Below are 13,932 nucleotides of genomic sequence, written 5' to 3'. Positions count from 1 at the left end.
CCAGAAACGGCTCAATTTGAATGTGATTTTAGGTCTGGAAAAACAGGCAATCGTGTATAATTTCATTAATCTCTGATTCTACCAATCCTTCTCTTTCCCTGCCTGACCAATCAGAGGCTCATCGGCCAGATTACAATCACAGCAGAAGATAACACAGGCAGGGATACAGGCATGAAGGCTGAATAGGTTCATCCTCCCCCTGTTATTCTCTGTTTGACATAGTATGGAATGAAAAAAAGACGTTGGAGAGAAAACAATGTTTTTCTTTCATCTAAAGCTGGAGCTCAGCACCCTGCCCTCCAACCTGCTGTGCTCTTTTCCAACTGGTTGATTTCACCTTACTCAGTTTCCAATCATCGCTCTTCCTCACTGTTCTTCTTCCTTCATGTCCCATCTCTTTTCCCCCAGATGTTAGGAGAGCAAAGTTGACTGAAGTTTTTTTCTCATAGCATTTACGCCATGCTTCAGTTAGATGTTTACCATCACATTCTCTTGGATTTTAGTCATTTAAGGGTGATAAGGTAACCATCAACAAAGAGGAAGAAGAGGATGATTCAGGCAGAAGACGGAGGGAACTTTATGCAAGTTCTATTTCTGCCTCTGACAGCTACTTCTGGAGCTCGTCTTTGTTTCTCTTTGGCTCCCACTCTTCCTCCTCTTCCTCCTCCTCCTCCTCCTTGCAGAATGTTTCGCTGGGTCTGATGGGCAGGCAAGGCTTCAGGCAGATGTAAATCTGGGGAGGTTTGTTGGCAAAGGGGGCAGACAGTGGAGGTTGGAGGATGTTGCCACAGCTGCTAAATGCAGTCTGGGCGTCTTTGCATGTGACTGAGTCTGTCGGGAGTCAGGTTCTCTGCCTTTCCACCTGCGGGCCATGTCCAAATTGCTGAAGGCAAAGAACGTCTCCTGGGTGAGTATTGGCTCCTTATCAGGTTGGATGTGGGGAGGATTGAAACTAGGACAGAGGGGGAGAGTTGTTGCTTGATTTGAAGTGTTCATTTAAAAGACTTTTTCTTGCTGTTAGTGTTATCTGGTCAAAAGGGGGTTATTACAGTTTTTACAAGGAGATTATTTTTCTGTTCACATACTACTTTGTAATTTACCATTTTGGAAGGTATTTTTTGCTCCTCAGCAGTTTTGTGTTGAACAGTTGTACAACCAAACATGATTAAAAGGGATAGTTCAGATAATTTTACCTTAGCGTCTGGAAAAAGACTGCAAGTTGTTGACATCTTAACTGCAGTAGATGACACCAGAGAGGGACAGACTTTTACTGTCTTAAGACAAATTCAGTCTCAAAAACACATTTTTGCACGTCCATATTTTTGAAGGTTATTTTCAAAAGACTGTTGTTAAACAAACTACATACAAATCCTGCTGCTTTTTGTTTTTCTAGTTGCGTAATAAAAAATTAACTTTTATCCTTTCAATAAAATAAAAGGAAAAAAGCTGACCAAACTAAACTGGCTGAGTAATTACAAAGTATGTAAAATATAATAACTCTTGGTAGAAACTGTCAGAAGGTGTTTGGAGTAACTGAGAAATTGGTCTTTAACATCAGAGTGAAAGAAATGGGCTCCACTCATTGCAGATTTTTGTTTAATTTGGCCACAATTGGAGTTTTTTCAAGCCTAAATGGCCTGTTGACCTGTTGCCACAATCTCTTCATTAGATTTATGTCCAGACATTGACTAGGCCACTCCAGAGCATATTCAGCCATTTAGATGTGGCCTTGCTAGTCTTCTTTATATGTATTTCTGATGCATGACCCAAATACTCCAGCATAAAGTTGGATAAGTTATTATCAGTGACAATTACCTTACCTGAAGAGGACAGATTTCATAATAGACAGCTTTCCAGAAAGTAAATATGTACCGAGAATGCCAGATGCTGTGTCACTCTGCCTCAGTAGCAGATTCGACAGAACAGCTGTTTGTGAGTTTGAAGTTTGAAGAGAAGTTTTGAAACAATGACAAAACCTGGAAAGCACACGAACCCATCATCTTCATTTCTGTCAGCAGATACAAAATCCAAAAACGTTCTCCGTTATTGGTGGAGCTACAGTTGATAGATAAGTTGTAGCAAATGATGCCGATAGGTACGGCCCAGATGATTCGGTGGAAGTGGCTCCTCTTCAGCTGAAACAATTGTGAAATTGTAAAGTTCTACACAATCTTGTATCCCAATGATGAGAACATTTTCAGCGTGTGTTGCTTTGATGAGATAAAGTCAGATGAAACAGATGGTGATCAACCAACTAGCTATTATCTTTCCTCTGCTCCGTGCATCACATCCTCCTACCAAGGCAAACATAACCTACAGCTGCATTAGAGAGCCAGATTGTGGAAGACAATGATTCATCTCAAATCAGGGAAAATGGGTGTAACTTAATTGCCACAGTTTAAAATGGCAAACTGAGCACGGCATTTCGGCTTCCTTGCTTATAATAATGGAGTCAGGATTCTGTTTTTAGACTGGAAGCAGATGTACGTTAGTGAGCTGTGTGGACAAAGTGGAGGACTGAGTAAGAGGTTAGGATCTGGAGCTTTGCCGGTAATTGTGCGTGCCATCCATTTCTGGCCCAGAAGCCCAATCATGCATTTCTGGCCTCAAATAACAACACACACTCACATACAAGCACACTGATTGTAAGAGGCTTAGTGACGGAGGCTTGTTTATGAATGTGTGAGCGGACTTGTGCACATGAACACGTGTGATAGAGTGGATAAGCCGTGGGTTGACAGTAGTGGGCTCTGAGGAGATGTATGCAGAAATTTAATGAATGTTGCATATCTTTTGAGCCTATTAAGCTCTTTCAGGTGACTTGGAAGAACTTCTCAATATGTTACCAGAGAAAAGGCAGTCGATAGAACATTCAGTTCCCCTTGCCTTTTTTCCCTTATAAATTCATAGTGTTTTTAAAGATTCTAAAGTAATTTGTCTAGAAAAAAAATACCAACATTTACTTGGTAAAAACCTGGAAACTTTATCTGAGCTAGACTACACATTATGCTTTAGTGGTCAGGTACATATGTGGCAGTGAAACTGAAGCAGCCAAAGCCAAAAGAAAATCCCCCGAAAGACTCCTGAAAATCACAACTTTATGAGTGTATAAAAATGTAGTAAAGAGAAAATTGGGATTGATTTAAAATATTTAAACAGTAAAACACATTATTTAGGCCAAAAATGTGTTATCATAAATGTTATTCCAAAAGAATCAATGAATTTTAGCAAACTATTTGTACAAACCCATCAAAGCAGTCACTGTGGGAAAAGACACATCAGAATCAGCCCACATACAACAGTCCCTGTCTTGTGTGTTTTGGCTGCTTAATAATATTACTATCTCCAAAATCTATTTTTACAACTGGAGCTAGAACTGGTCTGGCACTGGCTTGCCAAACCAAAGTTGAAACACAACTGACTCTAAACCAGCCTGGATTGTTTTTTTCATGGTGGATATAAAACCTTATTTGTAACCTTAAGACAAAAGAATTGCATACAAGGAAATATAATTCTCTTGAATGCAAAATTCAAAGCAGCGTGTTTATTTATATAAAGTGATAATGAAGTGCTCGAAAAAATGGAAATGCAAAGCTTACTCACTAGCTCCAGCTCTTTAAGATTGGCTTAAATCGATTTTCATGTATTACTACAGATTTTAGGTGTGGATTATGAATTTGCTACTTAAACACATATGAATGATTTGATCTAAACTAGATCTTTGAAGCTCTTTACAGAATACCCATATTTATTCTGAAATATAATTATATTCCTTTACAATGATGTTTTGAGAACATCATTGTGGAACCCTAAAACAAATGCAGGTCATACTCATAGTGTACTTTACAAAGGTTTTAAAGATTATTCTCTTTACAATTAAATTTAACTTTGGGTCCATCATAAAATGAACAGAAAACACATTTTGGTTTGTGGCTGTAAAATGACAGAATGTGAAACAGCTTAGGGGGAACTGCTTTAAAGTTGTGCTTTATGTGTGTGATTCTGTTTGTTTTGGTATCACTATTTATAAGAGGAGATTTGAAGGCCAAGGAGAAGATAATGACAGGATTAGAAACCAGACTACCAGGGACAGACAGGGGGTCCCAAGAATATAAGAACATCTGGTTCAGAGTCTTCTTAACATTAATGTAAATGATGAGTCCTGCTGGCTAATAAAATTAACAGAAGTAGGTTTTTAAAAAAAGAGAGAGGAGGTCTAAAATTGTCAAATTGCTATAAAAACTGTGGAAATATGTGGATTCAGATCACATACACTCCCTGTGTCTGTGAGTACAAAGATTTTTGTGCTTTAGTATTTTAGGCAGACATTTATGTCTGACCCAGAGGTCACAGGCTTGGGCCAAGCTGACAACAGACATGGAGCTTTCTTTTCCATTTTCAATTATGTAACCTCTCATCTGTGTTTCTCCCCTCCCAGAGCTCTCCGAGAGGACTTTAGTACCCCACTGCATCACCCATCTGCTGATGTACCCTGCACAGTTGTGGATAGGAACCAGCTGCAGTGACCAATGGGTCTTGCTGCATCACCTACTTTAGAAGAGTGGTGAATGTAGCAGCCAAAACATTTGATTTAGAAAAGTGAAAATGAAGAAACAAATGAATAAAATGTAACACAATGCTTGGATACAGTCTTTTAGGGTTTTAATTACTATTTTGGTATAAAAAACCCCAAAAAACTTTATATTAGGACGGCATAAATATTAAGAACCAATTTGAATGCTCTGAATACATATTCTTTAAAAATCACACTTTGTTTTATTAAATTAAAAAAGGCACAAGGAAGATTTTTTTTAATAATCTAAAATACAGTAAACATTTCATTTTGTGAATTCAATATTGTGTACTGAGTGCAGGACGAGGGTGTTATTCAGGACCAACAGTGCAACATTCTAATGAATAAAATCTTTAGTATGTTTTTAGACATATGATAGCGTATAAAAACTGTTTTAAATGCATTAAATAAGTACAAATATGAATCTATAAATACTTGTTTCATAGTTGATTATTTAAATGAGTCCCAAAAATGATTGAATACACAAATAAATGCCTACTTAATTGTGGAAATCATTAACTTAAATCACAATTTCTGACACACATAGTATTTTGCAGTTTTTAAAATTGTTTCATATTTTCTATGCTTTGGCCCATCATGATTATTTAAGATGCCACAATAATTCAGAAAATAAGATCTGATGAGTGAACCTTCAACTCATCTACTGACAAAGGCTGACTGATGAAAATAAACTCTTGAAGTGCTGCTAAATAATGAAGCGCCTAAATAATTATATATCCTGCTGACATACATTAGAATCAAACAATTTTTCCCATATTTATTTTTAAAAATTAAACATTTGAACAATTTAAAAGAAACAATTCATTCAGTGCTGGAATCTATAATGTAAATTAGATTATTTCATATTTAAGCATGTGCTTAATTACTCATTTACATTATAATTTGAGGCTCGTTTGGCTCTTGAAAGGGTCTAGCCCAGTGCGCCACTCATGCAAGAACCGCCACCAGTCGTCCTTCTGTCGGGATTCTGCAGTGATGTCCGGCCATATGCAGTCCACGCGCAATGAAGGGATAACCTCATCATATAACAATCATTCTGTGTGCGTGTGGGTGCGCGTGCAGCTGAACACAGTGTTAGTGGTGAGAAAATCTCATGATTACTCCTTCCGGATGAGGAATGCTGGGTTTGTCTGTGTCCTGAGCTGTAAACAGGGCGCACAAAGGCATTATCTATTGCCTGATTTCTAATTCCATCTCTCTCCCCTGAAGCCGGGCCAAAAATATTCTCATTTGTGCAGCCAGACCCCAGGAAGTCGCACGGGATGCACAAACACATTCATCAAGCGTCACACTTGCCGAGGATGAAATCTGCTGCACAAATGAGACGTTTCTCACCTTGAAATATTTCTGGATGTATGGAGCGAACAGGCAGGTTGGGACAACTTTGACGTGGTCGGGAGCCTGAGGTCAGAGTGAACGGTGTGCGGCGCAACAGATGCCACACTGAGAAATAAGCCTTTAATACCCAGAGGACTCTGGAAAGGGTAACTATCCTCAACTCAACACGGCGCAGCTTCCAAACTCGTCTCCAGTGCTCTCCTGCGCGTCGCGATTCGTTTGGGAAATTTTACGCTAAAAATAGCGCGCAAAGAGCGGACTTTTCTTTGCGCAGAGATCGATCCATGTGACACATTATAAACGGAAGTAAGCGCATTCTCATGGCATGCTTCATGTATCACTCACTGGAGCCAGGTGAACGGTGAAGTCAGGTTGTTAGGATAACGCAGGTGGACACTTTTATTCAACGATGCCGCCCAAAAAGAAGGTAAAATTCCCAGGATTCTCTTGCTTTGCTTCTTTTTTTATTTTTATTTTTTACCTGTATCTGCAAGTGTGTATCTGCGAGTGTGTGCTGAACAGGAAGCGTAAAAAAGGCACCATCTGTTGCACTGGGCGTTAATCCCGTCTGCTAGGCCTTTCCACTTCATTGCACTCACTATAACAGCCACAGCGCTGCAGGGGCAGAGAGTTGCGTTTCCACATGCTTGTATCATACCATGTGTCCTGCTGAATGACAGACTTCAGAGAGTTGCATAACTAATAGTCTGAGGATCAGAGGGATTAAATCTCTTTCCTTGATTTTTCTCTCTCATATTGTGGGAATTGCCAGTGGCTGACTGTGAATTCCCATTTGCTCCAGCATTAAAGAAGCAGCAAATGGATTAAGGAACAACAAAACAGGGCAAAAATCACAACTGGAAATAGGGACTTTTTGAGAGTTAAACTGATCAAACTTTTCTGAAAGGAAAGTTTGGTCAGTTCTGTTGTTTGAAGCTGTAACAGTATCTGTTTTTTTAATTATGATAATTTTATAAAGACAAACTCATTTGCGTTAATAGATACCACCCTAATCTTTATTGTAATTGATCTGGCTTTTCTGCAATTGACCAACACAAAGTAGTTCCTAATTATATAGTGGAAGAACAATATTTTATGGTTTTTGTTTATTTATTTACTTTTTTGCAAATAACTTTAAAAACAGTCACATTTCCTCTAATAGGCCTAAATGAAATGCAGCTCAACCAATTGGCTTCAGAATCATTGGTTAGTGAGTCCAATATAAAAAAAACTGTCTCTAATTGCTTAAGAGGTTTCTACATTATAAAATAAATTGCATTATGAAGATGAAAAACTTCAGAACTCCTAGTTCTGAAGAAACTGACAAGGAGAGTATTTTTTTTATTTACCAGCCAACAAGCTCAAGGTAGCACTGGAGGAGCTATAGACATCCACTATATGGAGGTTTAACTTGCAGAAGTAAAACAACCCTGAACATTCACCCAGAGCTGCAATGAAATGACTCAGATAAAAACGTACACTTTAGAATGGTCCAGTCAAACTCCAGGCCTAAATCCAGTTAAGAATTCGTAGCAAGACTTTAAAACTGATGTTCAGAGATGCTCTTTATCCAATATGACATAGCTTAGGCATTTCTGATTAGATAATGGGCAACAATTTTGCCTCTAAATGTGCAAAATTGGTAGAGACAAAATATCTGCACATGTAATTGGAGGGAAAGGTTGTCCTACAAATTATTGACTCAAGTGAACCCAGTGCTAACACAACCCTTTTCAGATATGTATTTGTATGGCAAATGCAAATCTGAAGTGTAATCAAGATGTGTTCACTGTATGTCACTAACTTTATCCAATGTATGTATTTATATTTTACCAAACTCAAAACATTGGATATTGCAGAACCTGCTGTCCGTTAATGAAGGAGACAGGAAAGTGTAAATGCGTTCTGTGAAACGGCAAACAACAAAACAGGATTTTTTCATTTGATTTATTTACTCAGTAAGCTGATTTATAATGATCTTACTGTCCACTGAACCCAGCCCAAACACTGTTTTCAAAGTCTCTCTCTGTTGTTGAAGTGACTTTTCCTCAACCTTTTACTTCTTCATATTGTTTAGCCTTAGACATTAATTTTTTGAGTTTAACTTCAAGTTTAACAAACAAAAAAAGGTAGAAAATAAATAAATAAAAAAATCTGTCTCTGGATGACCTATTGTTTTGGATTGCAGCAGGTTTGGCCCACTGCTTGTTACTTAGAATAGGAAAAGCCTCTTAGTAGTTGTTACTGGGGTATTACACTATCTGTTCTACTCCCAAGCATGAAGTAGAGCAATAAGACTTTAGAGCTGTCTGTTAGGTTTCATTATCTGTAGTTAGACCTGTTTTCAGTTACTTTCCAGTATGTATACAGTACAGACCAAAAGTTTGGACACACCTTCTAATTCAATGGGTTTTCTTTATTTTCATGACTATTTATAAGGCAAGAAATCTCACTTATTAACCTGACAGGGCACACCTATGAAGTGAAAACCATTTCAGGTGACCACCTCTTGAAGCTCATCAAGAAAATGCAGAGTGTGTGCAAAGCAGTAATCACAGCAAAAGGTTGCTACTTTGAAGAAACTAGAATATAAGGGGTATTTTCAGTTGTTTTACACTTTTTTGTTTAGTGCATATTTCCACATGTGTTATTCATAGTTTTGATGCCTTCAGTGTGAATCTACAATGTCAATAGTCATGAAAATAAAGGAAACTCATTGAATTAAAAGGTGTGTCCAAACTTTTGGTCTGTACTGTATATATATACATATATACACACACAAGTTGTGTGTGTAATGTGTTATCATTACTTTGTGACTATAAAGTACAGAGGAGTTGCAGATAGTTTCAAGTACAGGTAGTTCAAATATAATTGGAAATTATTTCTAAGAAGCATAACAATTTTTTTCCTAATAATATCCATACAAAGAAATAGACCTCACTCTTCCAGCCATATTGCAACACACTGTATCATGTACAGAGTTGAGGAACATCCAGAACTATATCTATTAAAAGAGCTAAAAGTCAAGCATTAAATTACATTGATACAGTTAATGGAGTCTTCGTCTGTTTGTGATGATGGAGCTTGAACTTGTGGGCTCATAGTCATAGGAAGCAGGGTTGGCAGTCAATGTGGAATTTGCATTTGTCTCTTTGGACCTAAATCCTAGATTGACGCATGCTATCTTAATCTCCTTACACAGAGACCCGGACAGACATAGGAAGAAAATGTAAGAGAGAGAAGGCTTAGGACACACACAGCCTTTCTCCTAGAAGATTTTTAAATTATTATTCTGTCTCTGGTGCTATGACTTTGGTTTTGCTTTTTTCTTCTGATGAATAACTGGGCAATGATAACAGTAAAATTGGAAACTATAAAATGTTTCCAAAGCAAAGAGAATGTGCATACAGTAGTCATTATTTTATAAGAAACCAAGACATATCGGGGTGATTAACCTCAGGACAGCAACAAAAAGTGGTAACGGATCCTCTTAATGAGTTTAGCTACATTTCTTAAAACTAGTATAATGAATACACTTTAATATTTATTCATGCATTCACATCCCTTATTGTCAAGGTCTGCTTCTTATTTTTATGCCATATTTTGTGCTGATCATGCATAAAACGATGACCACTGACCACTAACAAAAACAATGACCACCGAGATAGTCATTGTTAAAAACTAACGTGTTTAATAATGACTATCTCATCATCAGGCACCTACTAGTTGTTGGGATACTACAGACAGAGAGCAAAGATTTTGTCCTCAAAGCTGAGTTGTTTGAAATAGCAAAAAGAAAGAGCAAGTGTAATGATTTGAACTTTTGTCACTGCAGATAAAAGCAGGAGGCTGTAAAAGCAAAGCAGGGATATTTCAACCATGAGAGACTAACAAGGTCTTGGGAGGTGAAATGTGGACTTACAGAAGCATTTGCTGCTTGTTCAGAAAAGAAGAACCAACAATCACCCAGTGAAAACATTACCTTATCTCATACTTCATTAGTCAGATGTTTTACTCACCTTTGAATGCGTAAAACTGAAAATATTACTGATGGGATTCACTGCTGATTATTATGTGACTAGTTTGGAGCAATCCTAGTGCAGCGATTAACAATTTTTTTTTCTATTATATTATTGAATCTGTATTGATTGTTTCGGCTAAATCTGAACAGATATATGGTGTTTTAAGAAAACAGTATAATAGAAACAAGCATTTTCTTACTCTACTTGTCCCTTTTATGAAGAGTGGTCATAGATTCAGATAAGTTTTATCTTAAATATTTGGTTTGTAACATCAAGAAGAGTTTGTTGTCTATAATCATTCTTAGAATTTTTTATTCATGTTGAAATCCATTCAAACATTATTTCCCAATTTGCTTTTATGCCACCAAATACCTTAAATTTAAGATTACATTAATTTAATGGGAGTTTAATAATCCCAATCCACATATTCTATATTGTCAATTCCCTTTCTATAATTGTCACTGATACTTTTATACATTTCATTAAAAATATGGTGGGAAACCTATCAATGGTACTGTGTGCACTGTTAATGCAACTACTTCAGAATGCAACAAAACTGTTGGAATATTTTCAACACATTTGAACAAGATTTAGTAATATGTATAAAGTTAATGATTCTGCACTCAACAATCACGTTGCAATAGTTTTATAACCTTGCGTTGGTATTTGAAGTGCTGACTTGGTCTCCAAATTCCCTGTCCTCAATTTTAAAGTGTTGGAAATCAAGTTAGATATACAGAGGCCTAACCTCACAACTTACAGGATTTCAGGGATAACATCTTGGTGGTAGTTAAGGTAGCACGCATCAGTGGTTAACTGTAGTCTTGTCTTGGTGGTTTAGGCCTGTTTGGAGAACAAAAGGAAAGGACCAAGACACAATTAGGCATTGATTAAAATGTTACACATCATGAGTATATTTTAGTAATTTGACTTTTTGAATCTGTTACATATTACTTCCTTCTGAAAGAAACATACATAAACAGTAACGATAAAAAGCACTAATATCAAACAAGCTGTACAAGCCAGTTTGCTAATTGTTTAAATGAGTAATAGAATATCTAAAATGTTATGTGAAAGCTGCCTTATCTACTCCAAAGTAGCATCAGGCAGAGGGTACGCAGCCAGTCTCCTTCAGACAAATTATGCAAGGCAGCTGATGAAACAGGGATCGGAGAAAAGTGTATTGGAGAACACACATTATGCAAATGCGCAAATGTTAATGACCAAATGACTGCGTGGCAAAGAAATCCTCAGTCTTTGGAATAATTCACCAAACGTTAGTGACTGGCAAATGGACAATAAGAGGACAATAAGAGCACCGTTGTAATCAGATAAAATGATAATATTCCCTTTGATGCAGAAAGAAAACAATATACAGAGATCTGGGCTTACTTCCAACTGGTGGATTATATTAGTCTCAATTAGATTAGTAAACTGTTGCACTGACTTTAAAATAGAAAAGCATTGACAAACATCTGGAAACAGAGGATGTTAATGCATCAGCTTCCTTTGAAAATATCTGTAGAGCAGATCTTAAAACATCCATCCATGATCTGTACCGGCTTATCCTTGCAGGATTACGGGGGCGCTAGTGTCCATGTCCAGTGGTCATCGGGCAAACTGCAGGATATACCCTGGGCAGGTCGCCAGCCCATCACAGGGCAACATAGAGAGACACACAGGACAAACAACCAGCCACACAAACACACAGTTTATACACATTTGATGTATCAACACACAGTAGCTGGAAAGGGACTTTATATCCTTTAAGTCGCACTCCATACAGCATGCAGTATGAATTAAAGGTCTAAAATTTCTTCATAAGAGTTTTTTTTTTTGATGAGTTGTTGTAATGGGAGATTTAGCTTTTCCTGTGGGCGATGTTTGTGTTTAGGTGACACATTTCTCTGAATGGTTGCTATGGAAACATCTCCCCATCTGTTAAATTAGTGTGCAACAAGAAAACCATCTTTAGGTAGACAGACAACTCTACAATTGATTGTAATTTGCCTACAAACCTTCATTTAACCAAAAGCTCAGAAGAATTTTGGTTTTGCTGTTTTTTTGGTAACCTAACTGTTTTTCTAGAAATGTAAACACATTTAGGTCTTAATGAGAATAATACTCATGAAAACTATAAAATTGACCAGGAAAGGCATACCCACTGCTATCATCTTTAATGTAGCAATACCCCTTATGTTTGCATTTCTTAAAGGACCCATTCTACATTTTAGTTCGCCCTCTTAAGGAATGCCAGTGCTACAGGTCAGCCAGTTGACACCTCTGATTATTTCCTATGAGGGACTTTCATCTTCCCAATGAGAGGCTTCCTTCTTAATGCACTTCTCTGGCATACACCAAAAGAGCTGTGTAAACACTTTTGAATGGAAAATGAGTCACCTTCAGGTTGAACATCATGGAATCCAGTTTTACTTGCTCACATTATCTTTGTCCTTCACTTTACTTTGCCTAAGCCTTCATTGCCGCAAATACTTTGTCATGCATTTGTTGCTGTTGTTTCAGGTTGCTTCAATAGATAACTGCATGTGAAATGAGGTTGTCTTATTTTCTGTGTACAACAGTAAAATAATTCTAGAGGTTTCTCTCCCTGTCAGATGAAACTGAGAGGTGCTCAAAGCTGACTTGCTGCAGTAAGAGCAGCAAGTCAGAGAAGATGTAGACAGAATGAGAGACAGAATTCAAATGACTTTAAAGCATCCGTTGGCTGTCTCTTTTTTTTTCCTTTTTCTTTTGTTGCCTTTTCAAGGCCATGTCCAAACACTGGCATCTGTTAAACTTGCTTAATCTCAAGTTTAACAGACTACTGGGAGACCTTAGAGAAGAGCCCCACGAGAGACTCATCTTTTTCTTAACACAGTATTATAATTATGATGATCTGGTTCTTCATCATGGTGAAAATATGACTGACTGGGATGGGAGATCAATGAAGAACATAGAACTTGCAGGTGTCAAAATACGAAAGGGGTGTACAAAACAAACAAAAGAAATACACTCTATAATGTTCAATAATTTGAAACTCCAAATATGGGACAATAATTTTAAGTAGTTTTCTTTCACTAGAAGCTTGACAACACTGAGATTAAGAGCTCCATTTTGTGTGTTAATCTTATTTACACATAGTTCCTAGAAGTTCGTCACACCATTACTCTGGCTGAGATCCAAACTTGATGGTGGAGGTTTCTTGGGTCATTAATTCTTTAGTTCAGTCCATCTTTTGCAGATTGACTCGTAGTGGTAAATATTGCCCTAATAAACTACTCAGTATTGACCCAGACTCAGCATTGAATTGGCATCCAAATTTACTTCATAACACTTCAATTGTTTTGACTTCCAAACGCTACTAAAAGAGCCCCAAGCACCAAACCTCAATCACTGTGTTTCATAGTTGGTTAAATACAAACATTTGCTACAAAGTGCTGAAAAGCTATTGGATCTTTCTGTTTTCACTTTTATTCGGCTTAAGTGTCTCAGATAAAAGTTTAATATCAGAAAAAACAACCTGAGTAAATATAAAGCAAAGTTTCGCTTTAAAGTGTTGCTTTAATTTATTAATAGGGAAAAAAATTACCCAAACCAACAAGACAGTTTGTGAAAAACTCCCTCTAAACCTAGATATGGTTGCATGATAAATGGAAAAGTAGGTTTTATTGGTGTAGAGGAATTTGGTCCTTTCTTTCACACAGAATGGGTCTAACTAATTCACTTTAGAGAGTTTTAGAACATTAATAACTTGTTAAAGATCATGTCACTGTAGCTCAATCTAAACTAAACACAAAAATTTTTTTTATCCACTTCAAAACCCTAAATTCTCTCTTTTGAGTGAATTAGAAGTAGACTAGCACATATGTTTTAGGTCAATGTCCTGCTGCGTAATCCAAACTGATGGCCGGACACTTGCTGATAAGAATTCAGGGACCATCAATTTTGGAAAGTAATCCAGGTCCTGAAGCACAAAAC

The 13,932-nt window shown here is 37.2% G+C and overlaps 1 protein-coding gene across 5 annotated transcripts in view; it reads left to right on the top strand.

Annotated features, from left to right (window-relative positions):
* Positions 1-13,932, top strand: part of LOC102227511 (voltage-dependent L-type calcium channel subunit beta-3-like) — a 32,775-nt gene that overhangs the window by 4,287 nt on the left and 14,556 nt on the right. Inside the window, exon 1 of one of the 5 annotated variants that reach the window (XM_023334727.1) lies at positions 761-907. The exons of 2 other annotated variants lie outside the window; for them this stretch is intronic. In XM_023334727.1, coding sequence (XP_023190495.1) covers positions 872-907 — 36 coding nt within the window. In that variant the 5' untranslated portion in view covers positions 761-871. Of the gene's footprint in view, positions 1-760; positions 908-5,722; positions 6,360-13,932 lie in introns of those variants that run through there. 2 more of the 5 variants (XM_023334731.1, XM_023334730.1) reach the window with 2 other exon arrangements.

This window comes from Xiphophorus maculatus, chromosome 6 (assembly GCF_002775205.1).
Source record: "Xiphophorus maculatus strain JP 163 A chromosome 6, X_maculatus-5.0-male, whole genome shotgun sequence".
In the NCBI taxonomy this organism is placed as follows: Eukaryota; Metazoa; Chordata; class Actinopteri; order Cyprinodontiformes; family Poeciliidae; genus Xiphophorus; species Xiphophorus maculatus.
Note: the sequence above shows the minus strand (reverse complement) of the source record. Positions and strands in the feature narration are given on the sequence as shown.